Consider the following 27469-nt stretch of genomic DNA (forward strand, 5'->3'; position numbering starts at 1 on the left):
CGTAAACACACACAACAGACAGGAGCAATGTCCAGCACACACAGGGTCCCTAGTGTTTTCCTCTGAGGTGCTTTGACACAGTGAGTTGTTTCCCCACCACTCTCCCTGCCCCTGCCGAGGGGCTTTTAAATCAGGAATTACAGGATGCAAGGTGAGAGAAGTAAAAATCTTCCCAGCAGTGTCAGGCTGCCACATATGCAAGTCTGTGTCACTGGCAAATCATTTAATAAAAGTGGCATGAGATCTGACTTGCACAAGTTGTTAATACACTCCTTAGGAAAGCAGGTGCATCCATGTGAAACACACCTGCCATAAGTGAACACACACCTAGCAGCACTGTGCAAGGCTCTGGTAAGAGAACTTCACTTTAATAAACAAAGCTAAGTGGGGAATTCATTGAGCTCGACATAGTATTTAGACACAAGTGTTTGGACAGAGGAAACAGGTCTCCAGTCAGTGAGCAAAGATTATGGTCCACAGCGGGTGGCACACACATTCCTATATAAACAAATGTCACAGACACTCGCTTTAGGGAACATAAAACAGTTGAGGTGTCAATTACAAATACATAATAGAAAAACTCACAGCCTCTTTGGACAAAAGCCCATCAAATGTGTTCTCTGAGATACCCCCACCCGCACTTACTAAATAGGCCATTCTGATGAGTGACAAGCATCTTCCATTTTATCTTCTAGGTTTAAAGAGCGAAGGGCACTCGTGCTGTGCAGGGCTGAGGAGGGTGGGGGTGGGGGTGGGGGTGTTCGTAGAAAAAGGGCCAGAGGTGGTGAAAGTATCAGGACAAATGGGCCCCAAAAGCCGAGTGGCTCCTTGTTAGGACACTGAAGTACCTTGGGACGGCCTGAAAGCAGTCGGCCTCCACCCTCAATATGAGGGAACACTCCTCGACGTCATGCTCAATGTAGGCGTTTCTTCCTGTCTACATCAGAGGACAATCTGTGGGAGACAGGTTGAGTGCCCAGCCCTTGTCTCCAGGGCCGCAGTGGCATGCCGGGCCAGCATGAAGGAGTAAGTAAGGCATTTCCCATCTCTCGGAGCCTTCTTCACTTTCTCAGAAGCAACTTCGCAAAATCAGCATTGGACATCTTAGGAGCCTCGGTGGCCATGGAGGTGGTGACAGCCGGCCCCACGGCAGGGCCATTCTCGGCCTGAGGAGCAGCACTGTGGCGCTGCAGAGCCCGAGGAAGAAGAGCAAGCTGGGTCCTTCCCTTCCCGCGCCTAGAAAGAGCAAACACAATGGCCCTTTGGAAGCACAGACTCAGCCCAACTGGACTGTGAAACAGCTGGGACTATCAGGCCCAGTCAGAAGATGGGGAAATGGTGAGAACTACAACTGTCCAGGCATGCCTGAGGGTGAGCTCTAACCTCACACAGGAAAAGGAAAGCACGGGAACCATGAGACACCGTCCACCTGATTCCAGCCAGAAGCAAGAACACTTGAACAAGCTGCCTTCTCTACAGCCCTGACAAGGAACACCCCTATGCCAAGTCACAGTTGACAAAAATGGCTGTCTCAAAGATCCTGGCATTGCCAGTTCCTATCAAGTGAGCAGAACAGCACAACCTATGCATAGGGCTGACAGCTGCACTGCAGACTGCCACACATGTGGCTCCAGTTCTGTCCTGAGCATGGATCAATGACAAAGGCAACACAAACATGTGGTGCCTCAGAGCTCACCTGGGCCCTGTCTTAAACTTTTGTCAAAAGCTAAGAATGTAGCTGGTTAGTTTTTTGTTAACTTGACACGTGTTAGAATGATCCAGGAAGAAGGAACATTGATTAAGAAAATGCCTCCATCAGACTGGCCTGTGTGTAAGACAGTGAAGCATGTTTTTCATTAATGATTTATGTGGGAGGGCCCAGTTCACTGGGGGTGGTGCCATCCCCAGGCAGGTAAGTAGGCTACGGCTAGAGATGGCTCAGCAGGTAAGAGCACAGGCTGATCTTCTAGGACTGGAGTTGGATTCCCAGCACCCATGCAGTGGCTCACAACCACCTGTAATTCCAGTTCTAATGCCCTCTTCTGGCCTCTACAGGACAGACATTATGGCAGTTAAACACCCATACACATAAAAATAAATAAATACATCAACAGTAAAAGTAAAAGAAAGCAGGTAGGCAGGCAGGGTGAGGGGCTGGAGAGATGGCTGAGGGGCTAAAAGCACATCTTGCAGATGACCCAGGTTCAACTGCCAGCACCCCTAAGGCAGCTCACAACCATTTCTGCCTCCAGTTCCAGAGGATCTGATGCCCTCTTCTGGCCTCTGTGGGTACTGCACACATGTGTTGCATAGACATATGAGCAGGCAAGATACTCATAACACATAAAATAAATGTAAATAACAACAAAAAAAATTAAAGAAAGCAGGCTGTGTAGGACATGGAGAGCAAGCCAGTAAGCTTTTGGTATTCCTCCATGGCCTCTGCCTCCAGAAAACTGTCTTGGCTTCCTGATAATGGAGTAACTTTAAGTTGTGAGCCCTTTCTTCCCCACCTAATTCTTGGCTAGCATTCACAAGGCCCTGGATTCCATCCCCAGTGCCACCAATAAAAGGTGTGACCAGCAAACACCACTGTGCCACCAGGGCCACTTCCCTTTTGAGACTGGCTATGCACATCTCTCCCAGTGACACCAGGGCCCATGAAGAGCAGCAGGTCCTGGCTTTTCTGACCCAATGCATCAATCTCCGGACATGACTGCCCCACCCCCAGCACCGGCCAGTACAGAACTGCACAAAACAGCAGTGGACACTTACGCGCCATACATCTGCCTGGGCACCATGGGGGCACCCGGTGCTGTCCTCACTTCCGGCTTCTCTGGAACTTTCCGCTGAGGGGGGTTGCTGATTGCCACTTTAATGACATTCTCTTTGATGGTCATGCCGTCCATCTTCATTACTGCCTGTGATGCCTGGGACTCATTTTCATATTCCACATAGGCCAGGCCCTGAAAGACAAAACCCACAAGTGGGTCAGATTCCAAGGTCAGGAGAGCAGCCGTGGTAGGCGGCACCCATCAGCAGTGACCTCCTGAATGTCACCATCCTGGCTACAGATTTACTCCCAGTAGCAGTCACTGACTGGAAGCTCAAAAAAACCTCTCTGCCTCTCTGTGCTTGCCCCAAAGAAAGAAACAGTGTGGAGCCAGGAAAAGGTTGGAGAGGCACAAACCAGACCACAGACTGTCACTATCCTTTGGCATCTTCCTTCCACCACACTTTCCAACTCTCCAATGTGGGTGGAGTCAGGGTTTGAAAGATGAACCCAAACATGTCACCAAAAGGACCTAACAGGGCCACTCCTCAGCAGAGATCCAAAGTCTGCCTGTGCCCCACTGACCTTCGGCTTGCCAGCCCTGTTGGTGACGAGCCTGAGGTCCTTCACGGTGCCATGAGCCTTACAGATGTCCTCGAGCTCCTCTTTGGTGCAGGAGAAGGGCAGGCCTGAGATGAAGAGTTTATGTTTCTCCAGGGTGGTGCTATATCTGAACACCTGAAAGAGAGGCAAAGCCCATAGCTCAGGACGGCACAGCCCAGCATATGCATCCAGGAACTCACCCTGAGCCACACCTGCTCTCAGAGACTTAAACAAAACCACGGGGCACCCCACCCTGTTAAATGGCCAGAATGACAGCCACGCACTGAGCACCGGTAAAGTCGCTCTTGCCATGTGCTCTTGAGCACCCAAGCAACGGTAAGCAGAGTCTTTCCACATGATCACTACATCCATCACCAAACCTAGAGGAGGCTCAGAGTGGTGGAGCCTGAAAGCCTGGCACACAGGCTCCTCAACACTGCCAGTGCATGGTCCTATGTGGGCTCCAGGGGCTGAGCACTGCCCATCTGGCAGCCACCTTAAAGGCATCCTTTCTCCCAAACCATACCTTGAAATCGGGGTTTTTGCTCTTATCCACACAAGGGGAAACAAACATCGGCCTTCCTTCCACATTCTTCCTGTCCAGCTCCAAGGCCTGCTGCGCTGACTTCTCCTCTTTAAACTCCACATAGCAGTAGCCTCGGAAGTCCCCACGGTTGCTGAAGACCGGCCTGATCTGGACCACCTCCCCACAAGCCTCAAAGAGTGGCCTGAGCTTCGCCTCTGGCTCATCCATGCTGTAGGGCAAGTTGCTGACAAAAACAGTGACACTATCTTTACTGCTGTCATGTGCCACCTTGGGCATGTCCAGCTTGAGGGAGGCTGCCTTCTCCTTCTGCTTGGAAGGAGAAGCAACATCTATCGTTACACATTTCCCAGAGAGTTCCGTTTCTTCCTGCATGGCTGAAGCCACTCCAGAGGCCAGACTGTTCTCCACTCTTCTGCGTTTGGAAGGCTGCTCTGCAGGCATTCAAAAGAGAAGCAGAGGCAGTTAACGTTTTATGACTTCCTTCTGCATCAAGCACATCCCCACACAATCTGCATCGTGATTACCCAAGATACGTAAGAGGGACAGCCACCATGTCCCATAATGTGGGGGGTCCAATTTACACTCCAGCAAAGGCACTAGCTATGTCAATGAAAAAATCCTGTCTCTTCCCCCTCTCCCGAAAAAACCCACTCTTTTAATACTGGCCAGAGTCCTTCATCCCACCAGCACACATGGACTAGGTCTGGACAGCTTCAACCAATGCCTCAAGACACAGGGCAGCTACACAGAACACCAATTTTCAACTGTGCCTTGACCACAGAGTCACTACTGAAAAATGGAGATGGCAAACAGAGCTGAGGATTTGACGGTATGAGTCCTCACTGTGCCAGGACAACACAGTTGTGACATCAATGTGAGCTCACTCTGAGGAGCAAGGCCACTCTTGGACAGTTAAGAAGACATGTGCAGGCCCTGGCTAAGGTAACAGTACCTTCCTCCTCTTCGCCCCACTCTCTCTCATCCTCCTCATCCGCCTTGCGTTTGTCTGCGCCATGGGTCTTTTTCTTCTTTTTCAGGGCTTTCTTCTCAGCCCGCACCTTCTTCCGCTGTTCAGCCCTTTCTTCTTCCTGCTGCACAAGAGCTGCTTCCTTCTCTGCAGCCTAGGAAAGAGGGCAGGACATTCCCAGGTGCCATGTTATGCTGGCTGGCTGGCAGGCTGGCTTGTGAGGAGACAGGGCCTTAAGGGGGTGGGGGGCACGCAACATGACTCTTCATGCAACACAAGATTGTATGAACATGGTGAGAGGAGACTCATACCTCATATACTTTCAAAAGCCTCAACTTGTTAACACAGCAAGAAAAAGCAAACCCATTCCTAAAGGCAGGGCCCTGCCCTGCTTCATCTCTGTGCTGGGGCAGGGTAGCCTGATAAAAGTCAGAGGGGAAAAACGGGTTCATCTGAGCTCACAGCTGCAGGCTGTTTGCAGGTCTACTGTGGTAGAGAGGTTAGGGCAGGAACTTGAAATGGCCAGGTAAGATAAGAGAAGGCCATCCAGATAAGAGAAGGAATGAGCACACACCATGCTCAGCTCACTTCTTTTCTTTCATTTCAGAGCCCAGCCACCCACACTCAGGGTGGGTCTTCCCACCTCCGACTTAGAAAATCCCTCAAGACTAATTGTGGTTCCTTTAAAAAAAAAAAAAAAAAAAAGATTCTTCCAGAATGTCATCCATATAGACAATACAATTTGATCAAATCCCCCGTCTCCCCTCTGATTCATCTTGGATGCTGGCCACCACATCTCCCTCAACTTCATTCACTCCTTCTGTTAAACCATTGAGTCTAACTGGTACCACTGGTATGTCTACAGAGGCCATCCAGTGGAGGTAGTGGGTCAATCTATATCCCAGGCTGCACCCTGAAAGCAAACTGAAGCTCCCTCCCCAGTAGCCATCAAGTGCCAACAGCTTCCAAGCATGAGGCCCCACGAGCCCCTCTGAGGCTCTTCTATTTGATCTAGTGTAGTCAATTCTTGTTAAGTTGGAAGTTTTTGTTTTGGTTTGATTTTTCAAAACAGGGCTTATCTGTAACTTGGAGCCTGGCCTGGAACTCACAGATACACCTCCCTCTATCTCCCTAGTGCTGGGATTAAAGGCCAGCACTACCACCACCAGGGAATTTGAAAGATGACAAAGGATAAGTATAAATACTGACCCAAATGGTTTTTAGTTAATGTCTTATGAAGGGCCAGGAGAGATAGCTCAGTGGTTATAAGCACAGTTGCTCTTCCAGAGGACCCAGGTTCAATTCCCAGCACCCAAATGGCTGCTCCCAACAGACACTCCAGTACCAGGGGATCTGACACCCTCTCCTGGCCACGGTGGGGACTGCCCACACATGGTGCACAGACATTCACACAGACAGAACACCACAGCAAACAAGGGGGTAAAATGGAGCAGTCCCAAACCCTCGGGAGCACTCCAGTCACCTTCATCCTCTGCTCGTTCACACGAGCCAAGCGAGTTTCAGTTTTCTGAATGGCCACATCCCAATCTTCTAAGGTTCCTGGGCAGAAAGAGAGTAGAGCTCTGAGCCCTCACTTCCGGGTTGTAGCAGTGTGCTCCAGAGCAGACAGCTCCTGTCACAAGAACTGTAGTTGCTCTTGCTTTAAGACAATGAATGTCAACAGGTGCTAGATTATTATTTCTAATAATCCTTCTGGGTTGCTACGTGTCCTTCCTCTTTCCAAAGAGAGACTTAAAAGCAAACAAAAAGACAGCTTTACAGGCTCTCAATGGCAAAGATTGTAAAAGCATTCCAAAGCAGGGGATACGTGAAACTCAAGAGCCGAGGGAGCTACTCCCATGTGCCAGCATCTCTGTTCTGGGTGTCACCTACAGGTCTCAGGCTCACACTCCCATCCAGACAGGTGCCCATGGAAAAACCCACAGTCTTCCCAAGTTCTGTTATGGCTTAGGACCAGCACCAAGAATCTAAAATTCCATAAGGACCAAACAGCATGCTGAGCCCTGCCTCTCGAGTACCCCACACTGCTAGAGCAGTAGTTCTCATGTGGGCTCCTCCCAGAAGGGGGACATCTGTTAGGAGTCCCCTTGTGGTTGTGGTGGGGAGGACGGCTACTGGTACCAACTGATGAGGTCAGCCACAAGTGCACCTAAGCCCTTCCTGTGTCTGCAGACTGAGGACTACTGCAAGAGAACTCACTCCCACGGGCAAGCAGCCAACCTGTCCTTATAGACCAGATGTTTCCATTGGAGACTACTGGCCAAAGGACCACACTTCAAGCCAGAAGCAGAAGCAGAGTCCCACCTTCTGTCCTCTCCATGGTGAGCAACACTTCGCAGACATGCTCAGGGTAGTCACTCGTGCATTGGACAGCTCGGTGCAGAGCCTTCCGACAGTGCTGTGTGTCACCATGTGCCCTAGAGCAGAGAACAAATAGCTGCCATGAAGGCCCACAGCAAAGAATGTGACAGGTTACTGCTGAGACAGAAGAGCCCTACGACAGTGGCTTTCAGAAGCACCAGGGCCTTTTCTCTCCTGCCACAAGCCTCTGCAGTTGTGAGGGAGGGCCTCCCCTACACATGCTTCCCCTTGGCCAGGCAGGTGCACCAGGGATACACCTCAGACAAGAGCCTCTAGCCAGGCCTTCTGTGCACATGGGAGGGAACCATGCATCAACCGAATGCACCCTGATTTAGCTCCTGAAGAAGTAAGTCTGCAGCCCACCAGAGTGCTCTGCACACTACTGATCCAGATAGTTTAACTCCATGCTCTGAGCCAGGTTTTACCCTAACAGATTAAGATTTGCTAATCACACTGGCACAAATGCACGTATACATGCATGTGGATACTCAAAACCTTCAGAGCAAATGTATGTATGTACATACGTATATATGTATGTATGTATGCATGCATGTATGAGCATACTCAAAACCTTCAGAGTGGTGGCAGCTCATGCCTGCCATCTTGGCAGGCACTTGGGGAGGCTGAGTAGGTGAATCACCATGGCTTCAAGGCCAGCCTCAAGGCTCAGAGCATGGAGTTAAACCATCTGGATCAGTAGTGTGCAGAGCACTCTGGTGGGCTGCAGACTTACTTCTTCAGCTATACACAGTCTCAATCTTGGGAGGAAAGGAGGAAAGGCAAGGTCTTGTTTTTTTGTATTCCCACTAGGTGTAGTTTACTGAATTCAATAATCTAGAATGATCACAGCTTGGACACACACACTACAAACACACCATCCAGGAGCCCACCCTAACCCATAAATAACACTAAGTCTAGACAGCAACCCCTAGCTAATCTGGTGTTTCTCTTTTCTCTTTCAGTGCTTTGAGCTTTCCTATACAAATGCAATAAAAAAAAAAAAAAAAAAAAAAAAAAAAAAAAAAAAACCCACAAGAGTCCAAGCAGGCATGTTCAAAAGAAAAAGCAAACAGCTTAGAAGAACTTCATGGGCTATGAGCCTCCCCACCCCCACACAAAACACTGGTCCTCAAGACTTGCCAGGCATGGGCCCTGCTAAAGGAAGAGGCAGGAGGGTACCCATCCCAAGGAGCAGGCTCAAGTCACCTCAGCCAAGAATGGGTACAGATGTCACCTGCCCTGAGTCACTCACCTTTCCAAGTTGTAATACTCCAGCCACATGTTGGCATACTTGGCATTTCCTCTGGTCATGATGCTGTCCCAGAGTTCTCGAGCTTTCTGCATATTATTGCACAGGCGAGCCTAAAATACATTAGCAAGATCAGGTGGGACAGGCCCTGCATCCTATCACAGCTATATCCACACCATATGCCAAAAACACTCCTCCTTACCCCATGACTGTGTCCCATGAACACCTGAAGGTCCCAGGCCTCCCTCTAGCACTAAAAGGCCTGAAGCCTGGCTGCCTGCCTCTCTGCAGCAGTGAGCCTCACAGGTGTGCACAGAGCTGAGTCTCGGACAGAGCCTGCAGCACAGAAAGGCTCTGAAGCCAGAGACAAAGGTTCTGCAGAGAGGTCTTGCAAACGTGAGGCAGGGCAGCCATTTACTTTTTATATAAACTTGACTACAAATGTTTACTTGGAAAGCATTACAGAGGAAGATAATAATCCATCAGCAGCAAACGCTAACTCAAAGTTATGTGATTTGAACTAGTACCACCACCTAAGTGCAGTCTGTTTCTCATCCTTCAAAATTTAACAAAAATCTTAGAGAATTATACATCCAGGTGAGTTTCACTGACCCAACTGCCATCATGGAACAGGATTGAATCTTATTGAATTTTATAATTCTTTTTTCTTTCTGCTCGGTGTCCCTGGCTCAGGAACAGCATCCACCTGTACCCTCTACTGCTCACACAGTCCATCTTCTGGACAAGGTTAAAGTCTTTAGCACACAGAGACCAGCTCGCTCACAGTACCCTCAGCACACTGGTGAACAGCACACACTCAGTACACCCTCAAGCAGTGAGGGAAGGGCTGAAGAGGTGGATGGATCCACAGCCAGAGTCCAGGCACTGCTGCTTCGTAGACCACACCCTCAGATTCTGTCCCCCAATTCCTGAGTGCTGAACAAAGCCCTCAGAGGAGGGAGTAACAGGCTGTGAAGATGCTCACCTCAACCCGAGCCCAGCTCTGCATGATCACACAGCTTGGATCTCCACTCTCGCTGAAACCTTTCAGAATGGAACGGAACAGTTAGGACAGACATGAAGCAAGCACCCCAGGTGAGGAGAGGTTCAGCGAGCAAGAACAGTCAAGACAACTGGGCAGACAGCAGGCTGGACACTTACGCTCCTCCACCTCCTGCTGCAGATACTCCAGAGCACGTGTGAACATGGACCGCAACTCTTCCAGCTCCTTGCTAGAGTCTGTTGAAAAAGGCAGAGGAACTCCATGAAGTCACCATTCTGAAGTCTCACACCACAACCATGAAGACCCACTATGGACACAGGAACCTCAGTCACATTTCCTCTCACTGTAATAAATGACGGAAAGACGGGGTGGCAGTGATAAACACAGATGCTGCACATCAGGGACAGGCAGGTGGCATGGGGCTGTGTAAGTCCACCACAGTGTGGAACAGGGATCCTGGAGACAAAGATTTAAAAGAGCATGGCAGGGGCTGGAGAGAAGGCTCAGAGGTTAAGAACACTAGCTGCTCTTCCAGAGGTCCTGAGTTCAATTCCCAGCAACCACGTGGTGGCTCACAACCATCTGTTATGCAACCTGGTACCCTCTTCTGGCCTGGGCAGAACACTATACATAAATAAATAAATAAATAAATAAATAAATAAATAAATAAATAAAAAGATCTGGTGCCCTCTTTTGTCCTGCAGGCATACTTGCAGGCAGAACACTGTATAATAATAAGTATCTAAAAAAAAAAAAAAAAAGAGTATGGCAGTCTTGTTGGAAAAAAGATCTGGGGCTTGTGGTGGTCAGTGTCAACTCCACAGAACCTAGAATCAGCAGGAAAAAGGGCCCCTGGACCTGCCTGTGATGGGTAAACTCGGCTACATTCATTGAGGTGGAAGGCCATCCCACTGTGGGTGGCGTGGTCCCAACTGGGGTCCTGGGCTGTGTGATGGACAGGGCACACACAGCATCTACTCTACTCTCTTCTCTCAAAGTCCTGTGGTGGCTGCTCTAAGCTCCTCAACCCTGAATGCCCAACTTGCTGGCCTGTGCCTTCTCCCCTGAGTGTTTGTCAGAACATTCATCACAGTAACAGAAAAGAAACTGAAACAGGGCTTATAACAGGTCAGACACAGAAAATGAGAGGTTACCGTGGCTACCAGGAACTAGCACAAGCACAAGAGCTGTCATCCTTTCCACACCACAGTGTGAATTCAGTTGGAAATTGCTAGTTTCCACAAAAAATGTTCTAAGGGCAGGTCATTCACCAACCCTTTCCCAATCTCAGCGTGCTTAAAGAACAGGGACATATCTCCAAGGATGTGCTCAGAAAAAGAATGGCAGCTGGAGGATGGGGGAGGATGATACAATCATAAGGTGCTTGCCATGCCAGCCTGAGGACATGATTCCCAGCACCCAAGTAAAAAGCCAGTGAGGCGACATGCCCCACTGCTAGGAAGGTGGAAACAAGCAGATCCCTGGTACTCACTGACAAACCAGCCAAGCTAAAGCTTAGCGTCAACCCATGACACACCCTGTCCCAAAAATCAGTGGATGACTCCCAAGGAACAGAACCCAAGGCTCATCTCTGACCTTCACACATGTACCTTCGAGAACACACATGTGCTTGTGCGTAGGCGCGCGCGCGCGCGCACACACACACACACACACACACACACACACACATGCACACACAGGGAGGTGGGGGGACATGATGACTAAGTCCAGTTCTGATGAGGCTCACACTCTACCTTGTCTGAAGTCAACCCTTCTCCTTAGGTAATCTAGGTACACCTGCCAAATCTCCACATAATCAGTGGCCTGGATAAAGCCAGCACTCAGAGCATTCTCAAAGGTTGCTGCAATGGAAAAAACACAATATTCACCAGACAATTCAAAAAGAAATAAAGCCATCAAAACCCATAAATATGTGGTTTATGCACTTATAAACGCACAAGCTGTAGATGTCTATCCCAGCATCACACATCAAGGAAGGAAAAGAATAGAAGCAGTGTTTGCAGGGTACACCCCTCCAGCCCTGTGCTCTAGGAGGAACTCTTCTTCCATAGTGAGAGTCCCAGTTGGACAAGACAGTTCGTGACTTCTAAGAAATTCACTGAGTATTAGAAGCTAAAGTGCTAAGAAGCCATATAGCCTTTGCCACTACAAGGCAGGCCCTGGGGTACTGGCTCAAGACTGTTACAGCTCTGTTCCTCACTTGGGACAAAAGGCTAGAGCTGCCAGGCATGATGGCTCATGCCTGTCATCCCAGCAAGCCTAGGCTCCACAGCGAGCTGCATAGAAAGAACATTCCAAAAAATAATTCAGAAATTCTCCCACACAAACATTCACACCAGATATCATTTGATGGTCCACTCCATGTCTCTCCATGGCCAAGAGGTACCGACTCCACAGGCCAACTGTCCACGGGCAGTTCCTCACAGCACGGCTGTGTACAGATAAAACCAAATCCTTTACTTTCAGCTGCCGATCCTGTGACAAAGAATCCCAGAGTGAGAGGACAGAATTGTACGACTTCCTCAGTGGTAGAGACTGAAACACCCTGCACAGGCTCAGGTTCCAACACCTGGTACCAGCTGCTGTTGGCACTGTTTTGGGAGGTTGTGAAACTTTGGGGAGGTAGGCTCTACCTGAGCAAGTGGGTCAGTGAGAGGTGAGAGCCTTGAGGATTATAACTCAACCCCACTCCTACCCTGTACCCCACTCTCCAATCCCTGACTGAAATCGCTGCTGCCAGAAGCATATCACCACATCCCCACACCGTCATCACCACAGCCCCACACCATCAAGGGCTGCATCCCCTCAGCCTCATCCCTTAAGCTGCCTCTGTCAAGTACTTGGTGGTGGATGAGAAAAGTGAGACACTCCCAGAACAGCCAACTGATGGAAGAGATTCCTTTGAAACATCTCTTGTAAAGCTAAGAATGCACAAGGTATGCCCTGTCATCCCAGCACTCAGGAGGCTATGCTGTGGAATATAGTTTAAGATGTGAGATGTGTTACATTCATTTATGCTGTGGAATATTTGTTCAATGATACAAAGTTGCATTGCATTCTTTTATGTTGCATTTGTTTAACTCTGTGAAGCTGTGTTACTGTGCCTGTCTAAAACACCTGATTGGTCTAATAAAAAGCTGAATGGCCAAAAGGCAGGTGACAGAGAAAAATAGGCAGAGTTGGCAGGCAGGAGAAATCTAGGCTTGAAGAGAAGAGGGAGGATTGAGAAAAGGAGGAGGCGAGGATGCCAAAAGCCAGCCACCCAGCCAGCCATGGAGTAAGAAGGAGGGAAAGACATATAGAGTAAAGAAAGGTAAAAAAAAAATAAAAATAAAAAAAGGCCAGAGGCAAAACTTAAAGAGAAACAGGATAATTTAAGTTAGAAAAGGTGGCTAAAAACAAGCCAAGCTAAGGCTGGGCATTTACACGTAAGAATAAGTCTCTGTGTATTTATTTGGGAGCTGGGAAGCCGCCCCCTCTACGCCTGGGGTAGGGTGGGGCCAACTACAAGTCTAAAGCAGGAGATTCACACATTTGAGACCTGTCTCAAAAGAAATGGAGACAAAAACATACATAAAAGAATGCCATGGCCTGACTTCTTCAAGGAAGAAATCACCAGAGGAATGCAAGATAGGCAGAGCGGGGGAGGTGGCAGTCCAAACTGTCCCACAGACACAACCCTGATGGATGAGCTTCACCCGGGCCCTTTCACACAGAAGGACATTTCATGTACACGCTGAGGCAGCAGTGAAGAACAACAGGGATGGGACAGTAGAGATACAACGAAGCCAGCCACACAGGCTGTGACTGCCGCTGAAAGCCAGCAGTGGTGTGTACGGGAGGCTTCACTTTAACCATCTCTTTCACGTCTAGCTTGGCAGACACAGAACTGAGGCACAATCTTACTAGGTACCGACTGTAGCGGATCCATAAGTCTGGGACCAGGCAGTTCTCCACCAAGGCGCGCTCGAAGATCAACTGAATACGAGCAGGATCTCCAATTTTCATCTCAAAATCGATGTACGCTTGGTATTCTGCCAGCCTTGGGGCCTCTGCTTGCAACTGGAGTGAGGAAAATCACACTCGTTAATCTGGATGCTTGACACTCTCAGAAATCATCTTCAAGTAATTCAGCGTTGGCAAGAGCAGATAACCCCAGATGAGAGCCACCAGGACTTCTTCCTCAGAACTGCCCACGACAGGACAAATTTGTGACCTGTGAGCACTGGGAGCCTCCGCACACCTGGCCCCTGCCACTAGGATCCAAACTCTTTTCCACAACCACTCCTCATCACACATGACAGAACAGCACCCTGCCAATGACCCCTGCTCACATCCTTCCAGAGTGGTGCAGTGAAGGGCTCACACTGAGACCACGTGTCAGAAGAACACCAATGCAGGCCAAAGACAGAGGGGCCAGGCTGAGTGTTACCAACAATTGTAACCCACTTTCAGCCTGTCTTCTCTTCAGCCACCCTTTGCTGACAGCCACAGTGGAACAGATGGTTTTGTGAACACAAGTGCACACACATCGTTTACAGATGCAAATGAGAGCAGGACATGGCTTCTGCACACAGCATCAGTGTGTCTTAGAGTCATGTTTCCCGTAATGACAGTGAGTTGACCATCTAGACAAGGTGCCACTGAAATGACAAGAGTGGCTCCAATAGCCGGCCTGGCACAGAGGCAACAAGCAGAGGATGGACCCTAATGAATGCAGAAAGCCTATTCAGGGTCAAGTCTCTGCCAACTGTAGCAATCTGATCCCCAAAACGTTTGTAAGAGGCAGGTCTCAGCACTGTCCCCATCTTACATCAGGGAAACTGAAGCACAGGGAAGTTCAACACTTACCCAGAATTATAGCTAATGCTGGGTTCAGAACTGGCACAGCCTAACTCTCAGTTTGGCCTCTTCCTCACTGTGCTCAGAAAGATGCTGAAAACAACTGAGATGCCTAAGGAAGCTCTAAGAAGACAGACAGGGCAGCCAGAACCACCTAAGGTAATGGGATCACAGGGCATAAGCTAAAACAATGAGAAATGAAAATCACAGACAGCAATGATTATCTTCAAAGAAGCAAGTCTGTGACGGAAAGTTGAGCCATCTATGACAATAGAAAACAAGAGACAGAGATTGTTCTATTGCCAAGAGCATCACATTAGTGCAATGCTACAGCCTGAGAATAGAACAGTCAAGAAGGAAAACAAAGAAAGGGCCTGTCAGACACTAAATGGAGAAAATTTGCTGCCAGTGAATCCTGGGTGCAGAGACGGCACACATCCAACTTCCGGCTGCAGGATTTCAGATACAGAACTAAGATTCAAAAGGAACATGGAACAAAGAAAGCAGCATGCAGAGACTGTCTGACGTACTGCTAACAATGTTGATAAGCAATGAATGTCTGAGGTAGTGTAAACAATGATGTCTGGAGGGACAAACCAAAAAGCAAGATAATTCAAAAAAGTGAGAGCACAATACGGTGTGGTAAATGTCACCTATAATCACAAAATAGCCGAAGACCAAAACTCCAATGTGAGCAAGCATGGTACATGAAAAAGAACAATAATGTGAAATATCAATTGCATTCTTATACACTGAGAAATAACTAGACAATAAAGTCTTTAAAAAGAAACAACTTCAAATACACCAAAAGCCACTCTGTCTAAAGCTTCCGAGGCAATGGGCTATCACAGCCTCAGAGGAGACCTGCGGGGTTCACATGCCAGGAGATGGGAACGCCCTCAAACTAACCCACAGACGTGTGCAATAGCAATGAAACTGACAGGCTGAGTGTAGCTCTGACAGACATGTCAACAGCTGAAGAAAGCCAAGATCCCTTGGAAAGCTTTGGGCTCAGTGAAGAGTGTTCAACTGTCACTACTATGACAGGACAGGCAGGACAGGCGGGCAGAGCCCAGCAAACTCGCAGTCACTGTGTGGTCCTGTACTGCAGCAAGGGACACACCTGTCATAATCTAGGCCCCAAGTGCCTCTCCACAGACTCAGATCATTACTGCCTGCTGCCACTGGACAGAAATGCAGACTGAAAACCCAGACTACTGCTTCAAGATGAAATCAGTGCCAACAAAGACAGTAGTTCAAAGGCAAAGACATCATGACGAAGGATCAAAAGCCAGGTCTCCCAAGAAGCACTAAGAAAAAAAAAACAAAAACTTTACAACTTCTAAAGCTGAACAACCTTCACAAAAGGAAAAACTCCCAACGGCCAAATGCACACAAGCCAACGCTCTGCCATTAGCAATCAAGGAAAACACAAAACTCCACCCCTAACTTGTGGAATGAGCTAAGCCCAGTAATGTCAAAATCAAGACTGGTACAGGTGAGGGCCCCTCACCCCTGTCACTGCTGGCAGGGGTGCATGAACCTGGGGACATGACACTGTATGTAGCCAGTGAATCCCCTCTCTGACACAAACATGCTAGAGAAACTCCTCTGTGTTTACAGACAACACTGCACCATTGTGGGCAAACTGCTATACATACAACACTACACGGCCCCCATGTGTTGAACCATTTATGAAGTAAGCTAACCCCCACCACACACACTCACAAGGGAAAAGAAGCACAGCCTAAATCACCAAGCCAAGTTCAACAAGCACGATCAAGTGATATATTACAGGTACATTCACAGGAGTGCAGCTATCAAAAGGGGGAGGGATTATCATAAAAGTCTTCAAAGTGATTACCTCAAGGGACAGGGAGGAAGAGGGAATTGGAGAAGGGCACTCTAGCTCTTAACCTGGGTGATGGACACTTACACTCTCTACATACTGCACAGAGACAAACGGTACAGAGACCGTTTACCTTGCAGCACTATCGATGAGGGAGAGCTTGAGTGAAGAGTCCCTGAGGGGCAGAGCACTCACCAGGGCTTCCTCGTAGGGCTTGTATTTCTCCAGCTGCTCCAGGGCTTTCTGATAGCTCTGAAGTACCGACTCTGGGATGGGATCTTCTGACCATTCTTCATACTCTGCCAAGGTGGCCTCCATATCTAGAGAGAGATGGGATCAGCCCATGGGCTGTGCCACTGAGTTTATCAACATAAAAAAGCTACCCGCCCATCCCATATCTGCAGCCACAACAGTTCTCACTGCTCAGATTCCCAGTTCTGTGGAGATCACAAAACAACAGGTCAGACAACCCTACCAGCCTCTCAATCCAAGAGACCACGATCAGGCACTGAGCATGCACAGCAGAGTCCTGCATTCCCGCCCACCTTTCACAGTGTGCTCTACTGTGATCCTCTCGGTGCAGGCGGAAGAGCTGACAGCAGAGCAGCCTGGCTGAGAATTGCAGCCCAAGGAGCCACGAAGTGGGAGAAGAAGGGGCTCAAGCAGCTGCCCCAAGGTTCTGAGCAAGACCTGCTGCCAGACAGGGCAGTGCCAACCCCACACACAGGAAAAGCTCCCCTGGTACTGCCCATACCCACTGCTGAAGCCTTTCCAAAATGGGCTCATCCACAGAAACTTTAAGCAAAGCCCAGAAACGGAAACATGAATGCCTATAATCAACTCCTCAGCCAAATCACTTAGGAGGTGATACTAAGCCCCTGACATGCAGACAGACCAGCAGTGGGACTCTTGGTCAACAGTGACCAGGAAATGAGGGACTGTGTCCGTGTCCTCCTCTTCACAGTAGGAAGAAGTTGCAGCTGAGTTCCAGGAAACAGGGTCTTTCCCTGCCCTTTGCCTCTCCTAAGTTTTAGCACTGACAACTCCTAACAGACTCTTCCAGTCAGAAGGAGAGCAGCAGTCCTGCCTGCCCTTGCAGGACACTGGGGAAGGACATGGACAACAACACAGAGGGCTGGCTACTGGAGAGCCTGCTTCTCTTACCGTACAGTGGGATCGCCAGCTGTCGCCGGAAGAGGCTGTGGACTTTCTCCAGCTGTGAATCAAAGGTTTGTTCCCGGTCAGAAGGGGAAAGGAAGGCAGCTATGGGCTAAAGAAGCAAATCGGTAGTAAAGGACAAGTGTTGGTTCCTTCTACTTCAAAAAAACATTCCAAACAAACAAACAAAAAAAGGCTGTGATGCCTTATACAGGAGGTGTCATCCATATTGTTGCCTCTAAGGGCTTACGACAAAAAGAGAAAAAGGAATAAAAGGAACCCAGGGCCAGTGAAATGGTTCAGCAGGCTAAGGGTGCTTGCCACCAAGTCTGACAACCTGAGTTCAGCCCCTAGGTAGGCAAGATAGAAGGAGAAAACCAACTCCCACAGTTGTCCTGATTGCCACACGTACCTGTGGCACACATATACCACACATATACACAATAAAAATGCAACAAAAACATAAATAAAATCTTTTTTAAAAGAAAGAAACCGCCGTGTTGGTGGTGCATGCCTTTAATCCCAGCACTCAGGAGGCAGAAACAGGTGGATCTCTGTGAGTTTGAGGCCAGCCTGGTCTACAGAGTGAGTTCCAGGACAGGCTCCAAAACAATACAGAGAAACGCAGTCTCGAAAAACCAGAAAGAAAGAGAGAGAGAGAGAGAGAGAGAGAGAGAGAGGGAGGAAGAGAGAGGGGGGAGGGAGGAAGAGAGAGGGGGGAGGAAGGAAGAGAGAGAGGGGAGGAAGGAAGGAAGGAAGGAAGGAAGGAAGGAAGGAAGGAAGGAAGGAAGGAAGGAAGGAAGGAAGGAAGAGAAATCCAAGCCAGGTGGTGGTGACACACACCTTTAATCCCAGCACTTGGGAGGCAGAAGCAGGTGGATCTCTGTGACTTCGAGGCCAACCTGATCTACAAAGCTACACAGGCCCTGTCCACCTAAGTATCACAAAGCAAAGCACTTAAGGGTCACAGAAGCACTTAAGGGTCACGGCTGTGGGGACCTGCTGCTGTCATGAAGGGAAGTGATCTGGACAGCAGCACATGGCAGGGGGCAGGCTCAGTGACTCCAGGGGAAGCAGTGTGGTGGGGAGGCAGAGAAGCAGGCACTGTGTTTGAAGCCAGCCTGGGCCCGTGTCAGAACAGAGGGAACAGACGCTGCAGAGCACAGGCTCTGGCTTCACTACACGCTCACTGTCACTGACCCTCTGCGAGTGAGAACTGGGACTGACTAGGAAGCCACTGAGGCCACTCTACTCACACAGCTTGAGCTGGGCCCAGAAAGGTTTCACTTATCATACTCTTTCCAGATTCTAGAATCTCTGGAAAATGAGGTGCCCAGCCTTAGCATGCAGAGGCCCAGTCTAAGCAGGGATGCCTTCTACACCTTCTACACTTTATATAACAAGGCTTTTTTTTTTCAGCTGGGCCACATTATCACAAGAGCTCAGAAGCTAAATTTCCCAGTCAGAGTCAGTCAGTGCTCAAAAGGTTTGGAAGGTGAGGCATTCTGGATTTCTGATTTCCAGATTAGAGCACCAATCATTAACACAGAGGGTCACACAGAGAGGACAGCTGTCTATGCATCTGTCTGAAAACTCCCCTCAGTCACACTGATCGTGATACAAAGATACACACACAATATACATACACCTTAACAGACACACAAACACGTGTACAGGACTGTTCTAGTGCACTTGTCCACAGCCACGTAATAGTCTTTTAATGCGTCAGAAAAGAAATAGTCAATTACATCCAAGTCAAGGAAATCCCTCACTCTACCAGAGATGGCTGACTTTGTTACTGTCCATCCCTAACAGACAGGCAAAGGCGGATGGGTTAACTGTTAGACTCTTGGATGTTTCAAAATAATACTTCCTGCAAGCCTGGGTCAGAGACCTGGGCACTCACCCGAGCAGCTTCCACGATGGCACTTTCAAACTCTCGGTAAGCCTCCCAGATGGCCAGGCCTTTCGTCATGTGTAAGCCAACAGATGACAGGGCTCTTTCAAACACAGAGCGAACCTTCTCCAGGCCACCTTTCTGACCAATGCCACCAACAGAGTACTGGCCATACTCTAGCCAAATGTTTGGACCTAAAAAGGAGAAGTGATCTGTAAGCTCAGCTCCTAATATGCCCCAGTGTCACCCTAGTGCTAACAAAACACATACCCCATCAAAACGTGCTCATTTGTGCAAAAAAGATCACTGTCAACAAGCAACCCAGCTTCCTACAAGGCTGAAATCTCAAGAGTATTCCTACTAAGCACAGTACAGAGATCTGACTGCACAGACAGCACACAAAGGGACAATACATAACTAACTTAAAACGGAAGGGGTAGAGCATGGAGCCATGTAAGCCCTGAGTTTGATCCCCAGCAAAAAGACAGGGGTGTGTGTGTGTGTGTGTGTGTGTGTATGTGTAGGAACCCACTAACATATTTCAGTGACTGAAATTATAAATCTGAGTCACTTGTCAAAAAAAAAAAAAAAAAAAAAAATCAGGCCCTAAAGTTTTTCTTGCTAACCCTAGTCTTTCAAGTGTTCAGGTCAAAAGGAAAGAATAAAACCAAAAGCACTGATCCTGTCATTAGAAATCCACTTTTTGTTTTGATTTGAGTTCTTGAGAAGAGTGAGGTCTTCCCCTACGGCCCCCTCCTGTCCTGGAACTTGCCATGAGACCTCTCTCCTTCCCTGCCACACATGGAGTCTGTCACACCAACCTCCCCTGTAGAGTGGTACATTTGTGACAATCAATGAGCCTACCTTGATGGGTGTGGTGGGGACATCTGTAATCCCACTACATGAGAGGCAAAGGCAGAAGAACCACAAGTATGAGGGCACACAGCCACAGCCACTCTTTTTTCCATCATCTTGGAGATAGCACTTAAAAACTGTTCTCATGGTTTTGCTTCTTGTTTTTAGGGGTTTTATGTTTGTTTTTGAGACAATGCCTCATGAGACTACCCTTGATCCACCTGCCTCCACCTCCTGAGTACTGGGATTGCAGAACTCCCCATTCAGCTTTCTTAAAGTGTTTTAATGTTCTTCTCAAAAACGTGTCTAAAAGTGGTATAAGAGGCTGTGCAAAGCCATTATCTCAGACTTTTTTTGGTTTTGAGATGGGGCTCTTACTCCATAACCTAAGCTGCCCTTGAACTCATTGTGTAGCCCAGGCTGGCTTGGAACTCATGATGACATGTGCATGGGTGTGGTGACACACACCTGTACACCACGTTGGGAAGCTGAAGCAGAGCCAGCCTGAACTATATGATGAGACCTTGTCTCAAAGCAATAGCAACAAAATGGACACACAGGGACAGACATTCATGCCTTAGTCCCAGAACTCAGGCGGTGGAATCAGGAGGGTCACAAACTGAAGTCTAGCCTGGGCTACAGAGTGAGTCTGTTTCAATCAAGAGATACATGCTAAACTTTAAGTGCCTAGAAATCCTGTGTAAGTCCTCCCTGACAGACAGATGCTGAGTGAGGCATTTAATTTACTCTCTTCCTACGAATATTTCTCCACTTTTGTCTTAAGCCCAAATAATCTCTATTCAGCACTAAGACAGCACAAAGAAAACAAAGTCCAACTTCCTGGCAACAACTCACAATGCATCATAAGGCAGTAAAGATTTGGCGCAACCAGCACCCCAGGGCCCGGGCACTCACAGATGTAGTCCTTCACGGCTCTCTCGAAGAGTTCATACACGTGTTCTCGGTCCAGGCCGTCCATGGCCATGCTGATCTCATCATGCAGCCACTCCAGCCAGAGCTCTAGAGATGACAGCACACCTCAGCACACGCCTTCACATGCTCCCAAGGTTCCCAGAGATCCAGTTCTTAAAAGAGTGATAACCTGTATCTGACGACTCAGAGCCAGTTGGTATGTGACACACCTGTCCCAAGAAATGGATCCTACTCTGTCATGTATCAGGCAAGAACTACTGCTACCTTTAGTTGACTGTGGGAAACTGAGTCTCCACTGTTGCCATGATCTGCTTAGTCTGCTAGTGAGAAGCCTCATTAGACATGTGCAATGTGGTCTCTCTCAGCAGCTCCACCTGAGCTGGGCTTTGTGAAAGGAAGATGGAACAGAGACACACCCAAGGCCAGGGTTTCTGAGCTGAAAGGCCAGTTACAAATACGAAGCAAGACCCAGCCACAGTCGGTGGTGGTAGCACATGCCTTTAATCCCAGCACTCGGGAGGCAGAGGCAGGTGGATCTCTGTGAGTTCCGAGACTAGCCTGGTCTACAAGAGTGAGTTCCAGCCTCCAAAGCCACAGAGAAACCCTGTCTCAAAAAAAACAAAAAAAAAAGACCCAGTCACAGAGCCAATTCCTACAAGTATATTTCTCAGAAGCAAATGCGTGGAAGTAAACAAAATGTACAATTACTGTACCAAAATGAAACAACTGCATTTAAAACTATTTCAGTTTAGAGTCTGTAAAGATGGCTCAGTGGTTAAGAGCACTGGATGCTCTTCCACAGGACCCAGGTTTGATTCCCAGCACCCACACAGTGGCTCACAACTGTCTAGAACTCCAGTTCCAGGGCATCTGGCTCCCTCTTCTGGCCACCTGGTGCACATACACATATATGCAGGCAAAAACACCCATACACATAAAGATTTTTAAAAAGAGATTTTAAAACTATAAATGTTTACCTAAATTTACAATTCCATAGCACTATGAGCATAGGCTAAGTACACATCTGTGGAATGGGACAGTGACCACAGTGAAGTTAAATTACGTTAAAGAAACTGTTTCTCATAATGTTCCACATGTGAATCTGCAGCACAGAACACTGTCTAAGGCAATGAAATGAGAAGCAGCTGGCTTCCTTTATCTCCTTCACCTCAGCTCTCTGAACCAAAAGCAGCCCCTCACCCCCACCCCCGGGGCAGCGTTACCTTCAGTCAAGGGGAAGAGCTCGCTCATCTTCTGTCGGGCCATCCTCACTTTGTTGAGCTCCCCTTCCAGCCGCAGCAGCCTGATCAGCTCCACATGGCAGTTGTAGTCATAGCCGTTGATGGACAGCTAAGAAGAAAGTTAGCATTTGTCACCTCTGGTAACAACAGACACATCTGTCCCAAACAGACCTGATGTTAGCCTGGGAGGCCACTGAGTGAGCTAAGCGGCACCAGCCCCGTCACACAGAAGTGAGAGGTGTTCTTATCCTAACAGGAAGCTCCCTCCCCTTGGGCCCTCTCTACTGAGACAGTACCACCCTTAGGAAGTCACCAGTGTCCTCCACAGCCTCAGCTTCCATCTGGGGCACTGCTAGTCTCCAGCCCACAGAACGCATAGGCACTTCGACATTGCAGGTGTGCCATATGAATTCTTTCATGACACTGAACAAGTAAGGACAGCAAGAGGCTGGTGTGGGAGCCATAAATAAATAGCACGACTGTAGCAACCAACTCTGGCGCACATCCCACACCTACAAAACAACTGCACAACAAGGTAACTTGCACAACATTCCAGCCACTGACACCTGGGCTCAGTCTTCTTTTGTCTTTTTTGTTTTTTGAGATAGGGTTTCTCTGTGTAGCTTTGGAGGCTGTCTTGGAACTCACTATGTAGATCAGGCTGGCCTCAAACTCAAAGATCCACCTGCCTCTGCTTCCCAAGTGCTGGGATTAAAGGTTTGTGCCACCAACGCCAGGCCTGGGCTGAGTCTTAACTGACACTACCATGTTCATAGTTTTCTCATTGGTTTTTTTTTGTTGTTGTTGTTGTTTATTTATTTATTTATTTATTTATTATTTTGGTTTTTCGAGACAGGGTTTCTCTGTGGCTTTGGAGACTGTCCTGGAACTAGCTCTTGTAGACCAGGTTGGTCTCGAACTCACAGAGATCCACCTGCCTGTGCCTCCCGAGTGCTAGGATTAAAAGCGTGCGCCACCACCGCCCAGCTCATTGTTTTTATTTTTAATATTTTCTTTAATTATGTCTATATGGGGATAAGTGACATCAGTTGTCCTAAGAGGCCACCCCCAGTTGAAGTTACAGGTGTTGTGAGCCACCACATTTGTGTGCTGGGAACCAAGAGAGCTCTGGTCCTCTGCTAACTGCTCTTCACCACTGAGCCATCTCTCCAGAATCATGTGTTCCTACTCTGGAACACAGACCTTGCTTGGTGCAGTCCTGGCCTTCTGCCTGCCTTCTGTCTAGGTATATAGGTTTACATTTGAAACTTCTCAAGCTAAAAGCTGTAAATATTTTTAACTCTTACACATCCACACAAAGGACGAGTTTAAGAATAGCATTAGGGCCGGGCGGTGGTGGCGCATGCCTTTAATCCCAGCACTCGGGAGGTCGAGGCAGGTGTGTGAGTTCAAGGCCAGCCTGGTCTCCAGAGCGAGTGCCAGGATAGGCTCCAAAGCTACACAGAGAAACCCTGTCTCAAAAAACAACAACAACAACAACAAAAAGAATAGCATTAGGAGATCCACCCTGAAAGAACAGGAACAGAGGCACTGGTAAGCACACAGAGAGGCGTCTCCTCAGGGTTCTAAGTCATGTAAGGAAGAAACAGACCATTAAGACCATCTGACCCAAGACAGTAGCTGCAAGGGGGAATGGGAAGGAGAGACGGCTACACTCAAGCAGCACAGCCTGGAGCCAGGACAGTTCAGTGAAGACACTCCACACAGAGTCAGGCATGGTGCAACCCCAGCACTGAAAGGGCAGACGTAGGAAGACTGAGTTCGTGGTCAGCCTTGGCTGCTTTGAAAAATCTTGTTTCAAGGAGAGCATAATTGCTCATATGTGGTGGCATGTGTCTTTAATTCCAGCATTCAGGCAGAGGTAGGCAAATCTCTGAGTTTGAGGACAGCCTGGTCTATACAGCAAGTTCTAGGTCAGCAGTGTCTACATAAAAGATCCTATCTCAAAAAAAAAAAAAAAAAAAAAAAAAAAAAAAAAAAAAGGAAAGGAAAAAAGACAAAACACTTTTCTGAGGACAATCGGACAGCAAACAAGACTGAGTGAGATCAACACCTTCAGCAAGCAAGGACATGCACAATGAAACCAGTGAGTGTCCTTCCACAGCAAGGCTGGCAGAGACACCATCAAAGGTTTGTTGGCAAAGGTGTCTGGACCACGCCCACCTCCTCTAGCTGTACACAGGCAACACCTGAGCTTCTCAAAACACCCAGCATTCAGCCTCTACCTCCAGGCCAGCCAGCACTCTTTGTCCTTTTCCCAAAGAAACAGAACACCACCATTGCACCCCTGCACACGAGTGCTCATGCAGCTTTCTTCATAGACGCCCCCAACTGCAAATAGCCAGTGTCCTTACTGTACCAGGCTAAGCCAGAATGAATATCCACATCCTGCCTACTGCCCAGCAAAGGGAAGCCACCGATGCACACTGTGCTAAGCACATTCTTGAAGTAGAAAGGTGGTTTTGAGGCAGAAAACCAATCAGTGTAATTTTCCACTTACCAGATAAAGGTGAACACAGAGACACAGAAAGGCATCTGATAAAACCATCAACCACGACTTAGAATTTTAATTAGCAAAACAAGAACAGAAAGACACAGACTAGCCTATGAGCCTGCCTTACAACCCCAGCCCCCCCAAATCCCTGATGGACATACACTCAGAACCTTCTAAAACCACACAGAGATGACCATGAGTATCTTCTGGTCAAACATGTAGTTGAATCTGAGGTTCAAACAGCCAAGGAAAAGAAATTAAGGACTTAAGGGGAGGAAAAAGGTGACAACAATACACATGCCAAGACTGCATAGTAAACCAAGATTAACCTACAAACCCTCAGAAACAATGAGCAAGAGTAGCAAGATTGCAATGCACACAAATCGACTTGCCTTTTATATGAAGTAGTCAAACTCACAAAAGAGAAGCTGAAGGGTGTGCTGGGCTCGGGGAGAGAGAGAAGGCGGCTACTGCGTGGGGACTAAGCTCCAGATCTGCCAAATGGACCCTTCTGGAGATCTTTGAACATGCAAACAGACGGCACACTAAGACTTGCACATTTGGAACATGCCAGCTGACAAATTTTAAATCAGAAAGTCTGGAAATAGCATTTCAGTATGCTAGCACAGCACAACCCAAACTGCAGAGTGCCAAGGCACCCTCCCCAGAGAGGCTGCATGACCCCAGGGTAGATGTCTGCAACATTCCTGAGGTATTAAGGCCAACATCAATAAAGCTTATGTGCCAATGTGTGCTATGTTCCTAGATTCCAGACTGGCCGTGGGGGAACACATTTAATACCAGCAAACACACTTAAACACCAGCACTCTGGAGACAGAGGCAGAAGGGTTTCTGTGAGTTCCAGACAGGCAAGGCTATTTTAGAGAGACCCTAACTCAAATAACGGGGAGGGGGGGATTTAAAAAAAAAACGTTCAGCCAGGCATGCTAGCACACTCCTTTGATCCCAGCACTTGGGAAGCTGCAGATCTGAGTTCAAAGCCAGCCTGGTTTACAAAGTCAGTCCCCAGACGGCCAAGACTGTTACACAGAGAAACCCTGTCTTATAAACACACAAGCACACACACACACACACACACACACACACACACACACACAGACACACACAGAGAGAGAGAGAGAGAGAGAGAGAGAGAGAGAGAGAGAGAGAGAGAGAGCGCAAAAAAACTTTGTATTAGGTAACAAACATCAATGCTAAGAAATGCCTAAAGGAAAATAAGTTTTCCTCCGACTGTCAGCCAATTACACCATTTGGTTTTAAGAGTGGCAGTCCTGAAGCAGGAGAGATGGCTCAGAAAATAAAGGCGCTTGCGGCCAAACCTGATGACCAGAGTTCAATCTTGGGAACCCCCCTGGTAAGAGACAACCTTGTGCGTGCATGCATACAAACACAAATTTAAAGTATAAAAAGAGTAGACAGTCCTGGGTTCGGCTTAAACACAAGAAACACTTCCAAGAGCCCCTTCCAAGAGCCTCGGTTTCCTACAGTGAAACCGGACCAACACTACTCCCGTCTCGGCCGTGGGAAGAATTCATTCAATGAAATACGCTAGCAAAACACTGGGCACGCAGAGCCGGGACGCAGGGAGACACGGTGGGTGACGGCGATGGCGATGGCGATGGCGATGGCGTTGGCGACCTCCGAGCGGGCGGGCCAGGCCTGGGTACCCAAGGGAAGGAGCCCGCTGCCCACCTGCTCCTCCAGCCGCTCGATTTCCAGCTGGTTTTTCTCCTCCTCCTCGTCGTACTCCCACTCGTCCTCCCCGGGGGAGCTCTCAGCGGAGGAAGCCATGGCGTCCTCCTCATCCCCGTCACTCTCGCTCACGCCTTCCCGCTGCAGGTCCCACCCTGGCCCTTTGGTCTTGGCCGCGTCGGAGGCCACAGCGCGGGACTGCACATTCCTGTCCGCACTGGCTGCCTTCGCCTCATCCTCCCCTCCCTCGGCCTCAGGCCCCGCCTGGGGCTCAACCTCCGGCTCGGACGCAGAGGCTGCAGCCGCAGTCGCCATCTTGCGCAGCTTGCGAGTCTCGGGTCTTCCCTCGCCCGCCGAAGCCCGGCGAACGTCGGGCTGTCCGCGGCGTCCGCCTAATCAGAACGCCGCTTCGTCAGCACTAGAAGCGGCACGGAGGGCCTGGAGAGGCGGGAAACCCGTAAAATAACCACCGCGGATATATCTTTATATTTCTAAAGGAGGCAATGTCGGGGGAAAAAGGCTCATGAGCATAACGTGAATTCCGTTACAACTTTGGACAGCTGTTGGGTCTTTGAACCGGAAGTGGCGGCCACAGCGGAAGTCGTGTGAGCGTGGTGTCTGTGGTTAAGGTCGAAACGCCATCTTAAGAAGGTCAAAGTCATTCTTGGGACTGAACGCCTTCTGCCTCGCTCAGCCGGCTCTAAGTGCTTGCTTGTTTCCCAGCAACCGAGCCTCGGGTGCAGAAAAAAAAAAAAAAAAACTCGGGTTCCTCGGCGATCGGATTGCACCATTCACGAGAACGTTCTGTCTCCGGAAGGATAAAGCGTCCTCCTAGGTGTTAACCCCGTGAATTTTGTGACTTCACAGGTTCATAGCCAGTGTTATTGGTAATGTGCAGTAAGTGTTGTCTAGGGATGCCGT

General features: G+C 48.7%; 1 protein-coding gene across 3 annotated transcripts; it reads right to left on the reverse strand.

Annotated features, from left to right (window-relative positions):
- Positions 1-339: 339 nt before the first annotated feature.
- Positions 340-27257, reverse strand: LOC100762447 (squamous cell carcinoma antigen recognized by T-cells 3). 3 transcript variants are annotated; one of them, XM_027415960.2, is made up of 19 exons: positions 26549-27257; positions 22303-22429; positions 21062-21166; positions 19301-19485; positions 17401-17506; positions 16432-16556; positions 13452-13607; positions 11882-12020; positions 11279-11386; positions 9683-9760; positions 9507-9565; positions 8525-8634; positions 7216-7328; positions 6374-6450; positions 4876-5044; positions 3903-4354; positions 3359-3511; positions 2776-2966; positions 340-1236 (listed from the first exon to the last, which is right to left on the reverse strand). In XM_027415960.2, the coding sequence occupies exons 1-19, from the start codon at positions 26861-26863 to the stop codon at positions 1062-1064; spliced, it is 2943 nt and encodes a 980-aa protein (XP_027271761.1). In that variant the 5' UTR covers positions 26864-27257; the 3' UTR covers positions 340-1061. The 3 variants fall into 3 exon arrangements, with proteins under 3 accessions (XP_027271761.1, XP_027271762.1, XP_027271763.1); XM_027415961.2 differs by having other exon boundaries at positions 17401-17452; positions 26549-27252; XM_027415962.1 differs by lacking the exons at positions 16432-16556; positions 17401-17506; positions 19301-19485; ... (1 more) ...; positions 22303-22429; positions 26549-27257 and having other exon boundaries at positions 13459-13605.
- Positions 27258-27469: the final 212 nt, after the last annotated feature.

This window comes from Cricetulus griseus, chromosome 4, assembly GCF_003668045.3.
Source record: "Cricetulus griseus strain 17A/GY chromosome 4, alternate assembly CriGri-PICRH-1.0, whole genome shotgun sequence".
NCBI lineage: Eukaryota > Metazoa > Chordata > Mammalia > Rodentia > Cricetidae > Cricetulus > Cricetulus griseus.

What these genes read in the sequence shown, in the direction of transcription:
- LOC100762447 (XM_027415960.2), bottom strand. Translation starts at nt 26,863, where the DNA reads ATGGCGACTGCGGCTGCAGCCTCTGCGTCCGAGCCGGAGGTTGAGCCC. An exon ending in AAGGGTTGACTTCAGACAAG is followed by an intron (nt 9,761 to 11,278) that starts GTAGAGTGTGAG and finishes CTTTTTCAACAG; the next exon opens with ACTCTAGCAAGGAGCTGGAA. An exon ending in GCAAAAACCCCGATTTCAAG is followed by an intron (nt 3,512 to 3,902) that starts GTATGGTTTGGG and finishes CCTCTCTTTCAG; the next exon opens with GTGTTCAGATATAGCACCAC.